The 16,420-nt window shown below is 59.7% G+C and overlaps 2 protein-coding genes across 6 annotated transcripts in view; both read left to right on the top strand.

The window, feature by feature from the left end:
* The window catches only part of COL7A1 (collagen type VII alpha 1 chain), a 31,307-nt gene extending 16,760 nt beyond the window's left edge, over positions 1–14,547 (top strand). Inside the window, exons 64-119 of one of the 5 annotated variants that reach the window (XM_055382335.2) lie at positions 103–165; positions 253–297; positions 1,592–1,627; positions 1,700–1,735; positions 1,848–1,943; positions 2,062–2,097; positions 2,184–2,219; positions 2,323–2,370; positions 2,717–2,752; positions 2,871–2,993; positions 3,080–3,280; positions 3,377–3,412; positions 3,493–3,555; positions 3,754–3,822; positions 3,898–3,942; positions 4,069–4,131; positions 4,313–4,357; positions 4,727–4,762; positions 4,892–4,927; positions 5,060–5,104; positions 5,269–5,301; positions 5,381–5,443; positions 5,561–5,596; positions 5,675–5,755; positions 5,878–5,946; positions 6,079–6,114; positions 6,196–6,237; positions 6,446–6,490; positions 6,572–6,616; positions 7,339–7,374; positions 7,457–7,516; positions 7,656–7,763; positions 7,914–7,985; positions 8,126–8,161; positions 8,292–8,351; positions 8,448–8,492; positions 8,711–8,746; positions 8,867–8,902; positions 8,979–9,035; positions 9,181–9,252; positions 9,772–9,843; positions 10,086–10,121; positions 10,450–10,530; positions 10,729–10,782; positions 10,857–10,910; positions 10,984–11,046; positions 11,430–11,492; positions 11,597–11,713; positions 11,884–11,961; positions 12,058–12,111; positions 12,306–12,354; positions 12,952–12,984; positions 13,124–13,210; positions 13,419–13,511; positions 13,643–13,840; positions 14,199–14,547. In XM_055382335.2, the coding sequence (XP_055238310.2) occupies positions 103–165; positions 253–297; positions 1,592–1,627; positions 1,700–1,735; positions 1,848–1,943; positions 2,062–2,097; positions 2,184–2,219; positions 2,323–2,370; positions 2,717–2,752; positions 2,871–2,993; positions 3,080–3,280; positions 3,377–3,412; positions 3,493–3,555; positions 3,754–3,822; positions 3,898–3,942; positions 4,069–4,131; positions 4,313–4,357; positions 4,727–4,762; positions 4,892–4,927; positions 5,060–5,104; positions 5,269–5,301; positions 5,381–5,443; positions 5,561–5,596; positions 5,675–5,755; positions 5,878–5,946; positions 6,079–6,114; positions 6,196–6,237; positions 6,446–6,490; positions 6,572–6,616; positions 7,339–7,374; positions 7,457–7,516; positions 7,656–7,763; positions 7,914–7,985; positions 8,126–8,161; positions 8,292–8,351; positions 8,448–8,492; positions 8,711–8,746; positions 8,867–8,902; positions 8,979–9,035; positions 9,181–9,252; positions 9,772–9,843; positions 10,086–10,121; positions 10,450–10,530; positions 10,729–10,782; positions 10,857–10,910; positions 10,984–11,046; positions 11,430–11,492; positions 11,597–11,713; positions 11,884–11,961; positions 12,058–12,111; positions 12,306–12,354; positions 12,952–12,984; positions 13,124–13,210; positions 13,419–13,511; positions 13,643–13,840; positions 14,199–14,215 (3,411 nt within the window). In that variant the 3' untranslated portion in view covers positions 14,216–14,547. Of the gene's footprint in view, positions 1–102; positions 166–252; positions 298–1,591; positions 1,628–1,699; positions 1,736–1,847; positions 1,944–2,061; positions 2,098–2,183; positions 2,220–2,322; positions 2,371–2,716; positions 2,753–2,870; positions 2,994–3,079; positions 3,281–3,376; positions 3,413–3,492; positions 3,556–3,753; positions 3,823–3,897; positions 3,943–4,068; positions 4,132–4,312; positions 4,358–4,726; positions 4,763–4,891; positions 4,928–5,059; positions 5,105–5,268; positions 5,302–5,380; positions 5,444–5,560; positions 5,597–5,674; positions 5,756–5,877; positions 5,947–6,078; positions 6,115–6,195; positions 6,238–6,445; positions 6,491–6,571; positions 6,617–7,338; positions 7,375–7,456; positions 7,517–7,655; positions 7,764–7,913; positions 7,986–8,125; positions 8,162–8,291; positions 8,352–8,447; positions 8,493–8,710; positions 8,747–8,866; positions 8,903–8,978; positions 9,036–9,180; positions 9,253–9,771; positions 9,844–10,085; positions 10,122–10,387; positions 10,531–10,728; positions 10,783–10,856; positions 10,911–10,983; positions 11,047–11,429; positions 11,493–11,596; positions 11,714–11,883; positions 11,962–12,057; positions 12,112–12,305; positions 12,355–12,951; positions 12,985–13,123; positions 13,211–13,384; positions 13,512–13,642; positions 13,841–14,198 lie in introns of those variants that run through there. The other 4 variants (XR_010132812.1, XM_055382337.2, XM_055382339.2 and 1 more) reach the window with 4 other exon arrangements.
* Positions 14,548–15,507: 960 nt separating this feature from the next.
* On the top strand, positions 15,508–15,847 carry UCN2 (urocortin 2). Its single transcript, XM_055382334.2, is given in 2 exon segments — positions 15,508–15,582; positions 15,584–15,847. Coding segments are annotated over 2 exon segments (339 nt in total).
* The last annotated feature ends 573 nt before the right edge of the window (positions 15,848–16,420 follow it).

The raw sequence follows: 16,420 nt of genomic DNA, 5'->3' as shown, positions 1-16,420 counted from the left end.
TCTACCCTGGAGGGAGATCTTTCTGGGGTCCTCTTAGTCCATGGGGTGTGCCCCAAGGGATATCTCAGAGGCCCTATAAATCTTAACAAAGACTTTTTCCAGGGGCTTCCAGGCCTCCGTGGAGAACAGGGCCTCCCTGGCCCCTCTGGTCCCCCTGGATTACCGGTGAGACCAGACTTTCATGTTACCCCCTTTTCCCCCTTACTACCCTCACCCGATCCCCGACATCCAACCAGTGATCTGTTCCCACAGGGAAAGCCAGGCGAGGATGGCAAACCTGGCCTGAATGGAAAAAACGTGAGTGTGTCCAGGGTAGCTGCGGTGAAACCTGCCAAGAAACGCCAACACACCTACACAGCCAAGATCTGTAGTAACACATGAGGCACACGTGCAGACACATGCATCCTGGCCCAGACATACAGATGCATCCAGAAACATAGTTTTTTTTTTTTTTGAGATGGAGTTTCGCTCTTGTTGCCCAGGTTGGAGTGCAATGGCACGATCTCAGCTCACTGCAACCTTCGACTCCCGGGTTCAAGTGATTCTCCTGCCTCAACCTCCCGAGTAGCTGGGATTACAGGCATGCGCCACCGTGCCTGGCTAATTTTGTATTTTTAGTAGAGATGGGGTTTCTCCATGTTGGTCAGGCTGATCACAAACTGACCTCAGGTGATCAGCCCGCCTTGGCCTCCTAAAGTGCTGGGATTACAGGCGTGAGCCATTGTGCCAGGCCTGGAAACATAGTTCTATATGCACACACAGGCAGCCTCACAGACACATAGGGAGTTAGGTGAATGGGCCAATTTATGCCAGGATGGGTTGACACATGCCCAGATAACCCACAGCCATAGGCACAGGTGAAGAGCCACAGACAGGTCGACAGGCACAAACACACTGGTGTATAGCCACATTTGGGGCACTTAGAGACATGTTGATACCCAGACACTTCCACCCAGACTCATGTGCTAAGACATGGACCCAAGACTGCATGTGGACCTGTGTTGAGACATGGTGAGACACACATGGATGGCTCTGACCTGTGACATGTGCTAGGACATGCTGGCCCATGACTTTATATGGTCACCCACACGCTTATGGTCATACACATTGAGCTACACACAAGAGTTGCAGACAGATGCCAAGACACATGGCTCTCAAGGCATGTATAAGCCCATGCTCTTTGGAGACATGTATAAGCCCATGCCCATATGCAGACATGGGCCAAGATGTGCAAACAGACCAGGACACACAGACCCATGGGTACATGTACTAAGACACACATGGATATGCACACACCCAGGACATGTGGACGATCACCAACCCAGAGATGCATAAATGTGGAGCTACCTCTAGAGAGCCAGAGTCAAAGGACATGTGTGCAGTTGCCTGTTGGGGTGAGCAGGCCTATGCAGGCACACCCTTAGACATGTAGCAGCTCACTCAGACGGCCACAGGCCATGCTCCAAGACACACACAACCATGGAGCTACAGGCACAGAAATACAGTCACAGTCATCTGAAATCTAGCAAGGTAGTGTCTTGCAGCCAGACACCAGTGAATGTTTGGGCTGATGTGAGTCCTCTGCCCACAGGGAGAACCTGGGGACCCTGGAGAAGACGGGAGGAAGGTAAAGTCCCCCACCTGGGGTCTCTCTGGTCTCTGCTTGGAGCCATGCCTGAAGCATCCTTGTCTTCCTTAGGGAGAGAAAGGAGATTCAGGCGCCCCTGGGAGAGAAGTGAGTATTGGAGTTTTCTGCAACCTCTGACCCCTGACCCTGACCCTGGGGGAATATGACTCCACTCTTTTCTGAGGTCTCAGGGTGCTGATGCTGGCTGCATCCTTCACAGGGTCGTGATGGCCCCAAGGGTGAGCGTGGAGCTCCTGGTATCCTTGGACCCCAGGGGCCTCCAGGCCTCCCAGGGCCAGTGGGCCCTCCTGGCCAGGTGAGTGTCCTGGGTCATTCTGGGACTTCAGAGCATTAGAAGCCATGATGTTTCAATGGGCAACCCTCCTGGGAAGCCATGGGCCTTTGTGACCCCTTTGTGTTCTGCCGTATCTCAGGGTTTTCCTGGTGTCCCAGGAGGCGCGGGCCCCAAGGTGAGTGCGGATGTTGGGTAGGGGGCGTGGTGAGGGGGCTGACCAGGCTGGGAGCCATTTCCCCACCTGGTCATTCTTGTTTTCAGGGTGACCGTGGGGAGACTGGATCCAAAGGGGAGCAGGTGAGGCCCCCACCTTTTCCACATGCCCAGGTAGCCACAGCACCCACATGTGCACATGCACACCCATAGGCTGGTTCCTAGCAGTTTGTCTTCATCTCTCCAGGGCCTCCCTGGAGAGCGTGGCCTGCGAGGAGAGCCTGGAAGCGTGCCGGTGAGCCAGGCTTGGGATGTCCCCTTGACTCTGTTTTGCATGCCCATTGGGGCCACCTTGCCATCCCCTTCCCCTTGCCATGAGGCTCCATAGGTTCTGTGCTGTGTGTTCAGTGCCCTGCCCCATTGGGGTTCTTGTAGCCCACACTCAAGGGAACTTGGGCAGTGGGGACACACCAGAAAGCGGCTCCCAGGGGTCTCCAGCCATGCCTCAACCAAGTGCTAAAGGGTGCTCTGGGCAAGAGGCCTAGGGAAAAGGGTGTGAAGGTGCTTTCCTGAGGCCGTGTGGGGCAGAAGGCAGGAGCTTCTCTGTCATGGGCAGCCCTTCACCCAGACTTTGTCCCCAGAATGTGGATCGGTTGCTGGAAACTGCTGGCATCAAGGTGGGTTGTTTAGGGGCTGGGGGTAGGGACAAGTGGGGGCCCTTGGGGCTAGTGGTGCCCACAGGCATAGGGGCTGCGGCGACGCACCCCGCTCCTCTGACCTCTTGCTGTCCCTCAGGCGTCTGCCCTGCGGGAGATCGTGGAGACCTGGGATGAGAGCTCTGGTAGCTTCCTGCCTGTGCCCGAACGGCGTCGAGGCCCCAAGGGGGACTCAGGCGAACGGGGCCCCCCAGGCAAGGAGGTGAGCAGAAGTGGCTCAGTGGGTTGTGCCCCGTGGAGGGGGGTGTATCTGTACAGCCACCAGCATTCTCTCTTCCACTCCTGCAGGGCCCCATCGGCTTTCCTGGAGAACGCGGGCTGAAGGGCGACCGTGGAGACCCTGGCCCTCAGGGGCCACCTGGTCTGGCCCTTGGGGAGAGGGGCCCCCCCGGACCTTCCGGCCTTGCCGGGGAGCCTGGAAAGCCTGGTATTCCCGGGCTCCCAGGCAGGGCTGGGGGTGTGGGAGAGGCAGGAAGGCCAGGAGAGAGGGTGAGGCTGGGGGCTGGCCAGGAGAGTGAGGGAAGAGGGGTTGGGAGGGGTGGGACCCCCCATGGGCTTGGCCCTCACCCGCTATTTGCATTTCAGGGAGAACGGGGAGAGAAAGGAGAACGTGGAGAACAGGTGGGCTGCAATGGGCTTCGTGGGGCAGGCTGTCTGGAGGCTGTGCTGGGGCTGCCACCCCATTTTCTTGTTTCCTGCAGGGCAGAGATGGCCCTCCTGGCCTCCCTGGAACCCCTGGGCCCCCCGGACCCCCTGGCCCCAAGGTGATCACCCCATCCCTGCCTTAGTCCTGTGACTAGTGACCAGGAAGCCACCCTTAGCTTGGTCCCCAGAAATATGGTAGTGTGTGCCATAACCCTGGAATTTCTGACCCTATAACCCTCTGTGATCCTGAGATCTGTGATGACCCCCCCATGCCTCTATGACAGAGACATCTCTCCACTGTGACCTTGTGTTTGTAGGTGTCTGTGGATGAGCCAGGTCCTGGACTCTCTGGAGAACAGGGACCCCCTGGACTCAAGGGTGCTAAGGTCAGTGTGTGGAATCAGCTCGGGGCCACCCTCTGCCATGGCACTAGGGACTGACTTGACATCTCATCCCCACAGGGGGAGCCGGGCAGCGATGGTGACCAAGGTCCCAAAGGAGACAGGGTGAGGCCTCTCTCCACCCTTCCATAGAGTCCCCCTCCTTTCTGGGGGCACACTAGAGGTGGTGTGCATATGTACCTGGGCACGTGGCAGGGACTGGGGGCTCAGGGCACGACACTCTGCCTTCAGGGTGTGCCAGGCATCAAAGGAGACCGGGGAGAGCCTGGACCAAGGGGTCAGGATGGCAACCCGGTAAGTCCTTGCCCAACAGCCACACATGTGCAAGAAGGTGGCTCTCACATGTATTGTCCTGTGTGCAGGGCTGGGGTCTGTACTGCCTGGGACTGTCTGGGTCCTGACTCTGTCTAGGGGGATGGTGGGTGGAGGGGAAGTTGGAACTGGGAAACTAAGGCCTTAAACCTGTTCTCTGCAGGGTCTACCAGGAGAGCGTGGTGTGGCTGGGCCTGAAGGGAAGCCGGTGAGTGGTGGCTGAAGCACCTGGCCCCAGGCTCCGGACCCTCCGCTAGGTGCTGCTGCTGCTGTGTGTGTGCATGTCTGTGTGTGTGTGTTTGTGTGTACCTGTGTCTGTGTGCCTCTCTGTGTGTGCCTGCTTGTGTGTGCCTGTGTCTGTGTGTGCCTGTCTGTGTGTGCCTGTGTGTGGTTGTATGTGGATGTGTGTGTGCAGGCCCGTGTGTGCTATCTGTGAGAGGCAGTCCATGGGTAGGTATTATCTGTGACTGGAAAGGGTGAGGTATGGAAATTGACCCCCAAGGAAAAAGCCCCCAGAGGTTGGGAACAGGCCCAAGTGAGGCCCAGATTGAGGCTCATCAGTGCCCTCTCTATGTAGGGTCTGCAGGGTCCAAGAGGTCCCCCTGGCCCAGTGGTGAGTACCCAAGAATCTTCACCTGTCTTGCCCCCATCCTGTGCCCTGCCCCAGTGAGCAGTACTGCCTCAGTTTCCTTGGTGGGGTGAGGCTAACTCCCCCTCATCAGACTCTTTTTCGCCACAACAGGGTGGTCATGGAGACCCTGGACCACCTGGTGCCCCGGTGAGTGACCAGGGAACACTGCCTGGTGAGGGTCTGGAAGGGCTGGGATAGGCATTGACCACAGCTGATGAGCCAGGCCTTCTCTGTGTTAATCCCTGAGCCCTGTTCCCTGCCCTTGACCCTTTTCTCTAGGGTCTTGCTGGCCCTGCAGGACCCCAAGGACCTTCTGGCCTGAAGGTGAGTCTAGGTGTGTGGATGGGAGGAGGAGGCTCCTTCAAGATGTGTCCATGCCTGGGGTAGTGTACGCCAACCTCCTGGGCTGTCATCTCCTGCAATGAGGCTGAGCTCCAGGAGCCCTGGCCACGCGGGCTCTGCTCATGCAGTCTCTGGGTTGTTTGCAGGGGGAGCCTGGAGAGACAGGACCTCCAGGACGGGTGAGTGGCCTAGCTCACAGGTTAGGGTCATAGGGAGATGGGTGGGGTTGGCACTGCCCTGAACTTTCTCTTCCTCCAGGGCCTGACTGGACCTACTGGAGCTGTGGGACTTCCTGGACCCCCCGGCCCTTCAGGCCTTGTGGTGAGTGAGTCCCTGTGGCCCCTGTAGGGACACCGTGTTTTCACTCCTTGGGGCCCATGTTCTCTCATGTCCTCCTGTGTCCATTGTCACCCTGACATCCGACTTCTTCTCCCTTAGGGTCCACAGGGGTCTCCAGGTTTGCCTGGACAAGTGGTGAGTTCTGGGGGTCAAGGGTTGGGCTCCAGGGGTCAAGGGTCGACAGGCAGCCCTGACAGAGCTCTTCCCTCTCAGGGGGAGACAGGGAAGCCGGGAGCCCCAGGTCGAGATGGTGCCAGTGGAAAAGATGGAGACAGAGGGAGCCCTGGTGTGCCAGTATGTGTTCTGGGGGCAGCTTGCTAGGGTGTGGTGCCCAGCTGTGGGCCTGAAATATGAGGAGTGGGGCAGCAGGGGTGGTGGTGGAGAGGCACTGAGATCCTCACGCTGCTCTGCCATAGGGGTCACCAGGTCTGCCCGGCCCTGTCGGACCTAAAGGAGAACCTGGCCCCACGGGGGCCCCTGGACAGGTGATCTTTGACCCTGACTTCCACCCCCTGCAGCAACTCCTCTGCCTCACCCACAAGCCTGTTTCCAAATGCCATGGGGGTGGCAGGGTGGGGGCGGGGGAGGAGGAGGAAACTCACTAGCATTCCCCACAGGCTGTGGTCGGGCTCCCTGGAGCAAAGGGAGAGAAGGTGAGTGTGTGTGGGGCTGCCAGTGAAGGGGGGTCAACTGGTGGGGGCCAAGGAATCCCACTGACCTCTCCCCCTTACCAGGGAGCCCCTGGAGGCCTTGCTGGAGACCTGGTGGGTGAGCCGGTAAGTAGGGAACTTCTGACAGCAGAAGATCTGGGGGTCCTGTCTCTCCAGTGGCCTAACTTCTGACCTTTGACCCATAGTTTACCCACCCTCGTGACCCTCAGCTTTCATAGTAGACCGCATATTTAAGCTCTGGCCCCATGCCTCCCTCTGGAGTCTCATCTTTCTGTGACTGATGCCTGTGTTGCCTCCTGACCTCTGTCAACAGGGAGCCAAAGGTGACCGAGGACTGCCAGGGCCGCGAGGCGAGAAGGTGAGGTGGGCTGGCCCTGGGGCCTGAGTACTGAGCAGAGAAGGCTCAGTCCAGACACCCCTCACCGGCCATTCTGTGCAGGGTGAAGCTGGCCGTGCAGGGGAGCCCGGAGACCCTGGGGAAGATGTGAGTCCGGGGCCTAGGCAAGGGCGAGCCTGGCGTGAGGAGTGTGATGGCGGGCATAAGGGGCCACTCTTGGGCCTGGGCACATGTCTGAGCCCCTGAGTCGGGCTGCATGTCCCAACATCCAGGAGCCTGCTCTCTGGATCACAGGGAGCCACACACTGTCGGCTTCCACACTCTGAGCTCTGGGGGCCCTGTCTTGGCTTCTGTGTGCCCGTCCTTGGTCTGTTCCTCACCACATCTGGGCACACGTGTGCTCTGGTCTGATCTCCCAGATCCCAGGACACACCTGAGTTCTTGTGAACCTCTCCTTGGTCCTGTGTTTACAATCCTCCTTTCCCCTGCCCCTGGCTGCCAGCGTTCAGCCTGTGGCCACGCCTGCTCTACCCGGGAGTGGACGTGTTGGGGTTCCCCTCTGAGCGCCCGTGTGTCCGCACTCACGTCTGTGGAGCCAGATGTCTGCACTCGCGTGTGGGCTCCATGTGCCTGTGCCATGCCTGAACTCCCAGCTGTCTGTGGTCGTATCTGAGCGTCCCTCTGTCTGTGCTGTCCTGAGATAGGCCATGGTCGTGTCTGAGCTCCTGTGAGCCAATTCTTGGTCGCATGTCTGAGTTCCCGTGTGTTCATGGTCACATCAGAGCTCCCCTGGGAATATTTTCGGCCCGTGTCTGAACTCTGTGCTCATGTTCCTACCCTCTCAAATGCTGTTTGCTGGGTTTTCTTAGGGTCAGAAAGGGGCTCCAGGACCCAAAGGTTTCAAGGTATGTGTACCCAGAAGGGTCCCTGCTGGGGTCCTGGTCGTGAGACTCCCTGAGCTTGATCCGATGCCTCTTTTCCTCAAAGGGTGACCCAGGAGTCGGGGTCCCGGGCTCCCCTGGGCCTCCTGGCCCTCCAGGTGTGAAGGTAAGTCAATGCCCCATCACCAGTTGTGGGGGCAGCAGGCCGGGCAGCCACTGGAGGTAGGAGGAAGAGGGAGTTCTGATGAGAGTCCTGGGAGGGGTCCTGCATTGACCATTCCCTCCCTTTGCTGTTTTTATTTCAGGGAGATCTGGGCCTCCCTGGCCCCCCCGGTGCTCCTGGTGTTGTTGGGTTCCCGGGTCAGACAGGCCCTCGAGGAGAGATGGGTCAGCCAGGCCCTAGTGGAGAGCGGGTGAGGGGCTGGGAACAGCATGTAGGGGCATGGTGAATCCATGGTGGGTGAGGAGGGGGCCCTGCCTTGGGGGTTCCCAGTCTTGAGGGGGCAGAGGGTAGGAGGGTTCCCAAGTCACTCTCTGCCTCTCTTGCCCCATTTTTCTGGTAGGGTCTGGCAGGCCCCCCAGGGAGAGAAGGAATCCCAGGCCCCCTGGGGCCACCTGGACCACCGGGGTCAGTGGTGAGTAGAGGTGCCCTAAAGCCCCACGTGTTTGATTTCCTGTCCTCGTGAGGACTTAGGATGGGGGCCGGGCCACACTGTGGGGTGTTGGGGGAGGCGCTTTGAGAGCCACAGGACCCTCACCTCACTCTGACCTACAGGGACCACCTGGGGCCTCTGGACTCAAAGGAGACAAGGTAGGTGGGACAAGTGCTGCTGACTCTCTCTTGTGCCCTCGTCACCCCCTCCAGCCTCCACTGACCTCCCATGACCCTGCGTCCCCCACTGATTCCCCTCACTGATCCCCGGTGTCCTGTTGGTCTCCAGGGAGACCCTGGAGCAGGGCTGCCTGGGCCCCGAGGCGAGCGTGGGGAGCCAGGCATCCGGGTACGTATGTCCTACTCCACAGCCGAACTCCCTTCATCCCAGCTCTTGCCTCTGATTTCCAACTTCTGAGTCAATGAACCTAATGTCACCATCCAGGGTGAAGATGGCCACCCCGGCCAGGAGGGACCCCGAGGACTCACGGTGGGTCCCGCTGGGGAAAGTGACAGTGCTGTGACTTCAGTCCCCTGCCTGTGCCCTTTGTACCCCAGGACTCTCTGCCATCCTCCCTAGCCCTCTGGCCCTCCTCGTCTACCCCTGTCCCCTTTGTCTGGTCCCCACTGTTTCCCTCCTCCCCCTGATCCTCCTCCGTCCTCCACTGCCCTGGTTCCTGTAGCTCACGGTCACCTTCTCCCACACAGGGGCCCCCTGGCAGCAGGGGAGAGCGTGGGGAGAAGGTAGGAACATGGGGAAGGTCCTGGCATGAGTGGGGTGGGTGAGTGGATCTTGTATGATATTAGAATTCAGGCACGGGGCCTCCCCAGTTTGGGCAGGACTCACACTCTTTTGCCCAATAGGGTGATGTTGGGAGTGCAGGACTAAAGGGTGACAAGGTGAGTGTGGGCATGGGGAGGGCAGGGCAGGGGCCAGGGTGCTCCCGACTCCTCTGATTCCTCCCTGCCCCCTCAGGGAGACTCGGCCGTGATCCTGGGGCCTCCAGGGCCACGGGGTGCCAAGGGGGACATGGTGAGTGGGCCCACGTGCAGACTGGGTCTCCCCTGGGTGCGAGAGGGACCCCGTGGGGCTGGCCCAGGGCATCTGAGAGCTCAAACCCCCAGAGGGTGAGGGACCTTCAGCCCCTTACTGTGACTTCTTACCCAAACCAACCCAGGGTGAACGAGGGCCTCGGGGCTTGGATGGTGACAAAGGACCTCGGGGAGACAATGGGGACCCTGGTGACAAGGTACAGGGAAGAGAGTGGTGTACTCTCTGTGGGGTCCTGTGGCTGTGGTGGTTCCACAGCATCTGTGAGGGCAGGAGGGGAGGACAGGAGGAGGCTTTCTGGGGTTCAGGGGGAAGGGGTTCTGTGACTGACTATGGAGTGGCTGAGAGGAGGGGCTCTAGGGAGGGCTCAAGGCCTTGGTGTGAGGTTAGGAGAGGTCTGTGGACTGGCCCTATGAAGGGGCCCTATAGGGACAGGAAAGGGGCTCCTTGGGTGTCCCCATCTGAAGGTGCTTCAGATGGGATGAGGAACCCAGTGATAAGAGGGCGGGGCAAGGGTCTGGAGTCCTTGGGGTGAGAAATGAGCCAGTCTGTGGACTACAGCCCCCAGTTCCACCCGCTATGGCACAGGCTGGGAGGGCGTGCTGCTAGGGCCATTCAGGAGTGACTCGAGCTCTGCCCCAGCTGGCGGGCTCGTTGTATTCTAAGCCCCCAGCCTGATCTGGTCCTGACTGAATCCCTCTCCTGGTCACTCCCACAGGGCAGCAAGGGAGAGCCTGGTGACAAGGGCTCAGCCGGGTTGCCAGGACTGCGTGGACTCCCGGGACCCCAGGCAAGTCCTGCCCCAGGCCCAGGCCCAGGTCCAGAGCCAGCATCACACACACACATATCCTGGGGGTCCTCTGAGTGCTGGGGGTTCTGGCTCCCTTGCTGCCGGCCCCATGTGTGTTCACCCGGGATCTGTGTGTGGCCTGGGCCCCGGCCGCTGAGCATCTGAGTGTCCACACATGCAGCGGATGGGCCAGTGTTGGGGACAGTCCCACTGAAGGGCTCCCCCATCTGTGTTTCTCACAGGGTCAACCTGGTGCAGCAGGGATCCCTGGTGACCCGGTAAGATGCCCCTGCTCCCACAGGGGCCCCCTGTCCCCAGAGGGCCCCCGTCACCATGGTGGTCCCACCAGTGTGGTAGCTTTTGACCTTACAGTGACCCAGTGCTCTCATGGTGTCCTCATGTCACCCAGGGTCCCCCACCTCCACAGTAGCCGCCTATGATGGTGTCCCCTGCCTATGGTGACCCTTGTCCCCATGGCAAGCCCCAGTGGCTCTGGCCTCCAGAGGTGACTCCCACCCCATGGTGTTCCCTACCCACTATCCAGGGCGATTCTCTTTGGTCCCTCACTGACCTCCTCTGACCTCACATGGACCCTCTCCCTGCTAGGGATCCCCAGGAAAGGATGGAGTGCCTGGTATCCGAGGAGAAAAAGGAGATGTTGGCTTCATGGGTCCCCGGGGCCTCAAGGTAGGAAAGAAACAAGATTGGTTTTTTTCTGGTCAGGAAGGCCTAATGTTGAAGGGTGAGGGACCTGGGGTCAGATATTAGGGCACTGGGTCAGAGGTTGGAGTAGCTGAGGCCTGTTTGGAGAGTTGGTTTCAGGGTGAAGGGGGTCACAGAGTGAGGTATCTGGGAATCACTTCTTCATCTGCTTTTCTCCCTCAGGGTGAACGGGGAGTGAAGGGAGCCTGTGGCCTTGATGGAGAGAAGGGAGACAAGGTACAGAGGGGATGGGGGCTGGGGGGCTACGTGGCCTGGGGCCTAAGGCTCACCCCACTGCCTGATGCCTGCAGGGAGAAGCTGGTCCCCCAGGCCGCCCCGGGCTGGCAGGACAAAAAGGAGAGATGGTGAGTGTGGGCACGCTCAGAATGAGGGGGCCACGGGTGGACAGGGGCCAAGTTCATGTCTTTTTTTCTCCAGGGGGAGCCTGGTGTGCCGGGCCAGTCAGGGGCCCCTGGCAAGGAGGGCCTGATCGGTCCCAAGGTACAGGGTCTGTGGACAGTGGACATGACAGGGAGTCAGGATGGGGCAGGGAAGCTCATGGTCGGGTCATGGGGGTGTAGGGACAAGGAAGACTGTGGAGGGTTGGGACTTTGGGGGCTGAAGTGGGGCTGGTCTTGAGGTGTCAAGGTGGGCTGGGGTCACAGTGGAGTTAGGATGAAAGCATGGGAGGTGGAGGGGGCATGTGCATCAGGGCAGGGGGCTATAGTGGAGTTGGAGTCATGGGGATCACATCTGGTTGGCTCACAGGTGCTTGGGTTACAGAAGGTTTGGGCATTAGGCCAGGGAGCTCATGGGAGTTCAGGGAGGTTCCAGAGCTGAGGGAGGTCAGGGCAGAAGGTCTCTCATGCTTCTTCTGTTCCCAGGGTGACCGAGGCTTTGACGGGCAGCCAGGCCCCAAGGGTGACCGGGGCGAGAAAGGGGAGCGGGTGAGTTGAAGCCATGGTCATGGTGAATTGAGGGGAGCGTGCCCTTTGGGAGAGGGTCCATCTTTGGGGCCTCTGATTACTGACTCTGTCCTATATCTCCCCAGGGAACCCCAGGAATTGGGGGCTTCCCAGGCCCCAGTGGAAATGATGGCTCTGCTGGTCCCCCAGGGCCACCTGGCAGTGTTGGTCCCAGAGGCCCCGAAGGACTTCAGGGCCAGAAGGTAAGGGGACCCAGCTCTGACTCCTGATCCCTGAACCTTCCCTACCCTTCCAACCTCATAACCATCCTCCAGCCTGCCTGCCCCAACCTCTGAAGCTGTGGCCCCCAACCTGCCTGACTCCTGATCCCCACTGCCTCTGACCCTGCTCACTTGGTCCCTGTGTCTGACAGGGTGAGCGAGGTCCCCCTGGAGAGAGAGTGGTTGGGGCTCCTGGGGCCCCTGGAGCTCCTGGCGAGAGAGGGGAGCAGGTGAGTAGGGATTCCCAGGCTTGGGTCAGAGATCGGGGTGACTTCTGTTGTCCCTGAGATCAGAGGTCACAGCCTGGTCCCATCTGTTGCACATAGGGGCGACCAGGGCCTGCCGGTCCTCGAGGCGAGAAGGGAGAAGCTGCACTGACAGTGAGTGTGGGCCTGGATGGGCCTGGGAGGGCCTGGGTGGGCCTGGGTGGGCTGGGGCCCTACCTCCCTCACCCAGCACCCTGACCCCTGGGCCCTGGCTCCATGCAGTCTCACCATAGTCCCTGCATTATGTGCCCTATGTCCTTCCTGTGGGCCATGGGTTCTTTATGGTCCCCGTGGTCTTCTGCTCCCAGGAGGATGACATCCGGGGCTTTGTGCGCCAAGAGATGAGTCAGCACTGTGGTGAGTGGTGCCCAGCCCGCAGTCTCCCACTCCACCCCAGCACCCTAGGCAAGGGCAGGCAGGCCCCTAGAACTTACAGGGCAAGCAGTCAAGAAGATGGGGGGATGGATGGATACACAGAAGGACACATGTGCTGCAGGACTGACACATGACATGTGTCCTCAGTGGAGGGAGACACACAGGCAGATGAGGATTGCCATGCAGTGTTCTCAGATGTCCAGCTTGGCTGTGTGGGGAGCGGGATGATGGTGGGAGCAGAGCTGGTCCCCTTGGGCCTGACCTGGACCCGGTGGGAGGGGCATCAGAGTGAAGCTGTCTCTTCCTGTCTCTGTCTGCACCACCTGCCTGTTTCTGTGTCTGGCCTGCTTCTGTCTCTTGCCTTTTGTTGGCCTGTTCCCAACTTCCCTCTCTCTGCCTTCTTCTCTTTTTCCATCTCTCTATCTACCTCCCACCCTCTCTCTTCCTCTCTCTCCTGTTACCCTCTCCTGCTATCTCTTTGTGTATCTCTACCCCTCTGCATGTGTGTCTCTGTCTGTCTCTCCATCTTCCCATCCTTCTCTCTGTCATTGTCTCTCTATCCCTCTCTGCCCCCTCTAGCCTGCCAGGGCCAGTTCATCGCATCTGGATCACGTGAGTAGTTTTCTACTCCCAGAACTTTCTTCACCCCAGGCCCTGCCCTGCCTATCAACTGGGGTCCTCTCAGGGGGGTTGGCTGGGATGGCTGCCCATGGTGACTTCAGGGCCCTGAGGCCCCTGCTCTTGGCTCCAGGACCCCTCCCTAGTTATGCTGCAGACACTGCCGGCTCCCAGCTCCGTGCTGTGCCTGTGCTCCGCGTCTCTCATGCAGAGGAGGAAGGTGAGGACAGCTGAACCCGTGGGGCAGCTATGGGTGGGGCCGAGACACGCACATGGGTGTCCATGAATGCAGGGCACACGCCAAGCACATAGGGTCTGCATGCAGGGCACACGCATGGGCACTGTGTGCACACAGTGGAAATCAGTGCTGCCCACCTTGCCCCGGGGCCAGCAGCCACTGCTCCCAGCACACCCTGCCCTACCTGCAGAGCGGGTACCCCCTGAGGATGATGAGTACTCTGAATACTCCGAGTATTCCGTGGAGGAGTACCAGGACCCTGAAGCCCCTTGGGATAGTGATGGTGAGAATGGGGGGCTGCGCCCAGCGGGGTCTGGGGAGGGGCAGTCAGAGCTGAGCCCTGCTGACCTCCCCCTGACCTTTCAACCCTCTCTGATTCCCACAAACCCTGCTGACTTGACCCCATTGGCCCAGACCCCTGTTCCCTGCCACTGGATGAGGGCTCCTGCACTGCCTACACCCTGCGCTGGTACCATCGGGCTGTGACAGGCGGCACAGAGGCCTGTCACCCTTTTGTCTATGGCGGCTGTGGAGGGAATGCCAACCGTTTTGGGACCCGTGAGGCCTGCGAGCGCCGCTGCCCACCCCGGGTGGTCCAGAGCCAGGGGACAGGTATGGGCTGAGCCCCCACAGTGGGGAACTGGGCACTGAGCCTGCCTGGATCGGGTTCTGGGGGAGGAGTCCTTGGGCCAGGGTTCCAGGTCAGGGTCCTGGAGGAGACGCCCCCTCACAGTAGGGGACCTGGGGCAGACGCCCAGACCAAAGAGCTGAATATAAAGCCCCAGCCATGGAGCCCCCAGTAGGGTCCCCTTCCATGTTCCCTCCTTTAAAGACCTACGTCTGGACCCCTCTGAGGTCAGAGCCCCCACTTCCTGTTGTAGCCTCCGTTCCCTCCCCTTGGGTGCCTCTGCCTGAGCTTCTCCGGGGAAGGTCAGATGGCTGACGACCGTTTCTAACCTGTCCTCACCAGGTACTGCCCAGGACTGAGGCCCAGATAATGAGCTGAGATTCAGCGTCCCCTGGAGAAGTCGGGGTCTCAGCAGAACCCCACTGTCCCTCCCCTTGGTGCTAGAGGCTTGTGTGCACGTGAGCGTGCGTGTGCACGTCCGTTATTTCAGTGACTTGGTCCCGTGGGTCTAGCCTTCCCCCCTGTGGACAAACCCCCATTGTGGCTCCTGCCACCCTGGCAGATGACTCACTGTGGGGGGTGGCTGTGGGCAGTGAGCGGATGTGACTGGCGTCTGACCCGCCCCTTGACCCAAGCCTGTGATGACATGGTGCTGATTCTGGGGGGCATTAAAGCTGCTGTTTTAAAAGGCTCCTGTTGTGACTGTTTGGGAAGATGGGGGGTGTCAAGGGGGAAGGTTTTCCTTGGGGGGTTGGTATTATTCTGCATGGGTACAGAGTCCCTCTGCCCAGTCCTGGTCACTGTCTTGTGATTCTCAGTCCCCAACTTGTCCCCGGAAAAGAGTAGATAGGGTGGGGGCTAAGGACATGTCTCCACTGCCCCCTGGGAGGGATGAGTCATAGGTGGGGGGCTGCCTCATGCCAGGAAGCATGTCCCAGCTCCCACCCCAGGGGGCTGAGGGAGATAAATGGGCCCTGAAGCGGGGTAGAGGGCCAGACTACAGGACAGCAGTGCCTGGCCCCAGCCCCAGGCAGCCACAGCAGCCTACCTTACCCCAGAAGCAGCTGGTGGCGGTAGGACTGGGTTGGGTCGGGATGGGAAGGGTCTTGGAGGTTGAGTGGATGTGGGGTTTGGCTTTGTGGAGGGCTTGGACCCAGGGGGCTCTGGGATCTCTGGCTGCTTTTCTGCCTCTGAGATCCGATTCCTGCCCTTCTGTTTCCTGGATCAGCTGCAAGCTCTCCTGCTGAGAACCGCCTGCCCTCCTGTGGACTCTGTGTTTCTGTCTGAATCTTTCTTTCCATCATGCTGTCTGTCTCTGGGATGGTTTCTGTCTGTCTTTTTCTTCTAGTCTCCATTTTGCTCTGCCTCCATCTCCTTCATCTCCCTCTCTTGCTGTCTCTCTGTCTCTGGATTTCTTTGTTTCTTTTTTTCTGTCTTGCTTTCTGCCTCTTTGTCTCATTCTGGCGCTCCTCTTGTCTCCCCTTCTCTGTCTCTGGCCTGGCCTGGTCTCTCTAACCCCTTTCTCGGTGTCTTCCTCTCTCTCCATCCCCCACTCTGTCACTCTGCCCTTGCCATCTGTCTCTGTCCATGGACCCCAGTTGACCAGAGCCCCTGCCCTGAGCCCATTTTCTCCTTGCAGCCTGACCTCACGATGACCAGGTGTGCTCTGCTGTTGCTGATGGTCCTGATGTTGGGCAGAGTCCTGGTTGTCCCAGTGACCCCTATCCCCAACCTTCCAGCTCTGCCCTCAGAATTCTCCCCAGGCCACTCCCCGACCTGCGGCCTCACAGAGCCCCTCAGCTGCTCCCACATGGCTGTGGGCTGCCCAGAGCCACCGCAGCCCCACCCGCCACCCTGGCTCGCGCATTGTCCTATCGCTGGATGTCCCCATCGGCCTCTTGCAGATCTTACTGGAGCAAGCCCGGGCCAGGGCTGCCAGGGAGCAGGCCACCACCAACGCCCGCATCCTGGCCCGTGTCGGCCGCCACTGAGCCTGAGAGAGGGGGTCACAGTGATAGGGCCACCCTGGATGGGAAGACCTGGAGGGCAGCCACACAGCTGGATGGATGCTGCCACATCTGGGCATATAGTGTCTGGACACTGCCACATGGAGCCACTGCCATGCAGGTCATATCAGATCTGAGTGCCCCACAGAGTCACAGTGTGTCTGGACAGCCTGGACATTGGACATTGCTAAGTTGGGTCACTGCCACATGGAGTCTTGCCATGCCTGTGTGCCCCACAGACCTAATATATGTCCGGACAGCTTGGATGCTGCCACGTAAGGTCACTGCTGTGGCGAGTCTTGCTATGTCTGGGTGCCCCATAGTCACAGAACACCTGGACACCACCACATGCAGTCATCATCATGTTACTTTCAGGAGCCTCAACACGAGAGCTCAACACTGCCTCCGACCAGTCCCTCTGAGGCCCACAGGTCTGTCATCCCATAGGCCACCACACAGAGAAATGCTGGCTGAGGGTCACTTGCTTGCTCTGTGCCCCATGAGGCAGCACCTGCCCCAGATGGACGGGGCTGTGAGGGGTGTCTCCAGGCACAAAGG

The sequence above is a fragment of the Gorilla gorilla genome, chromosome 2 (genome assembly GCF_029281585.2).
Source record: "Gorilla gorilla gorilla isolate KB3781 chromosome 2, NHGRI_mGorGor1-v2.1_pri, whole genome shotgun sequence".
NCBI lineage: Eukaryota > Metazoa > Chordata > Mammalia > Primates > Hominidae > Gorilla > Gorilla gorilla.
Note: the sequence above shows the minus strand (reverse complement) of the source record. Positions and strands in the feature narration are given on the sequence as shown.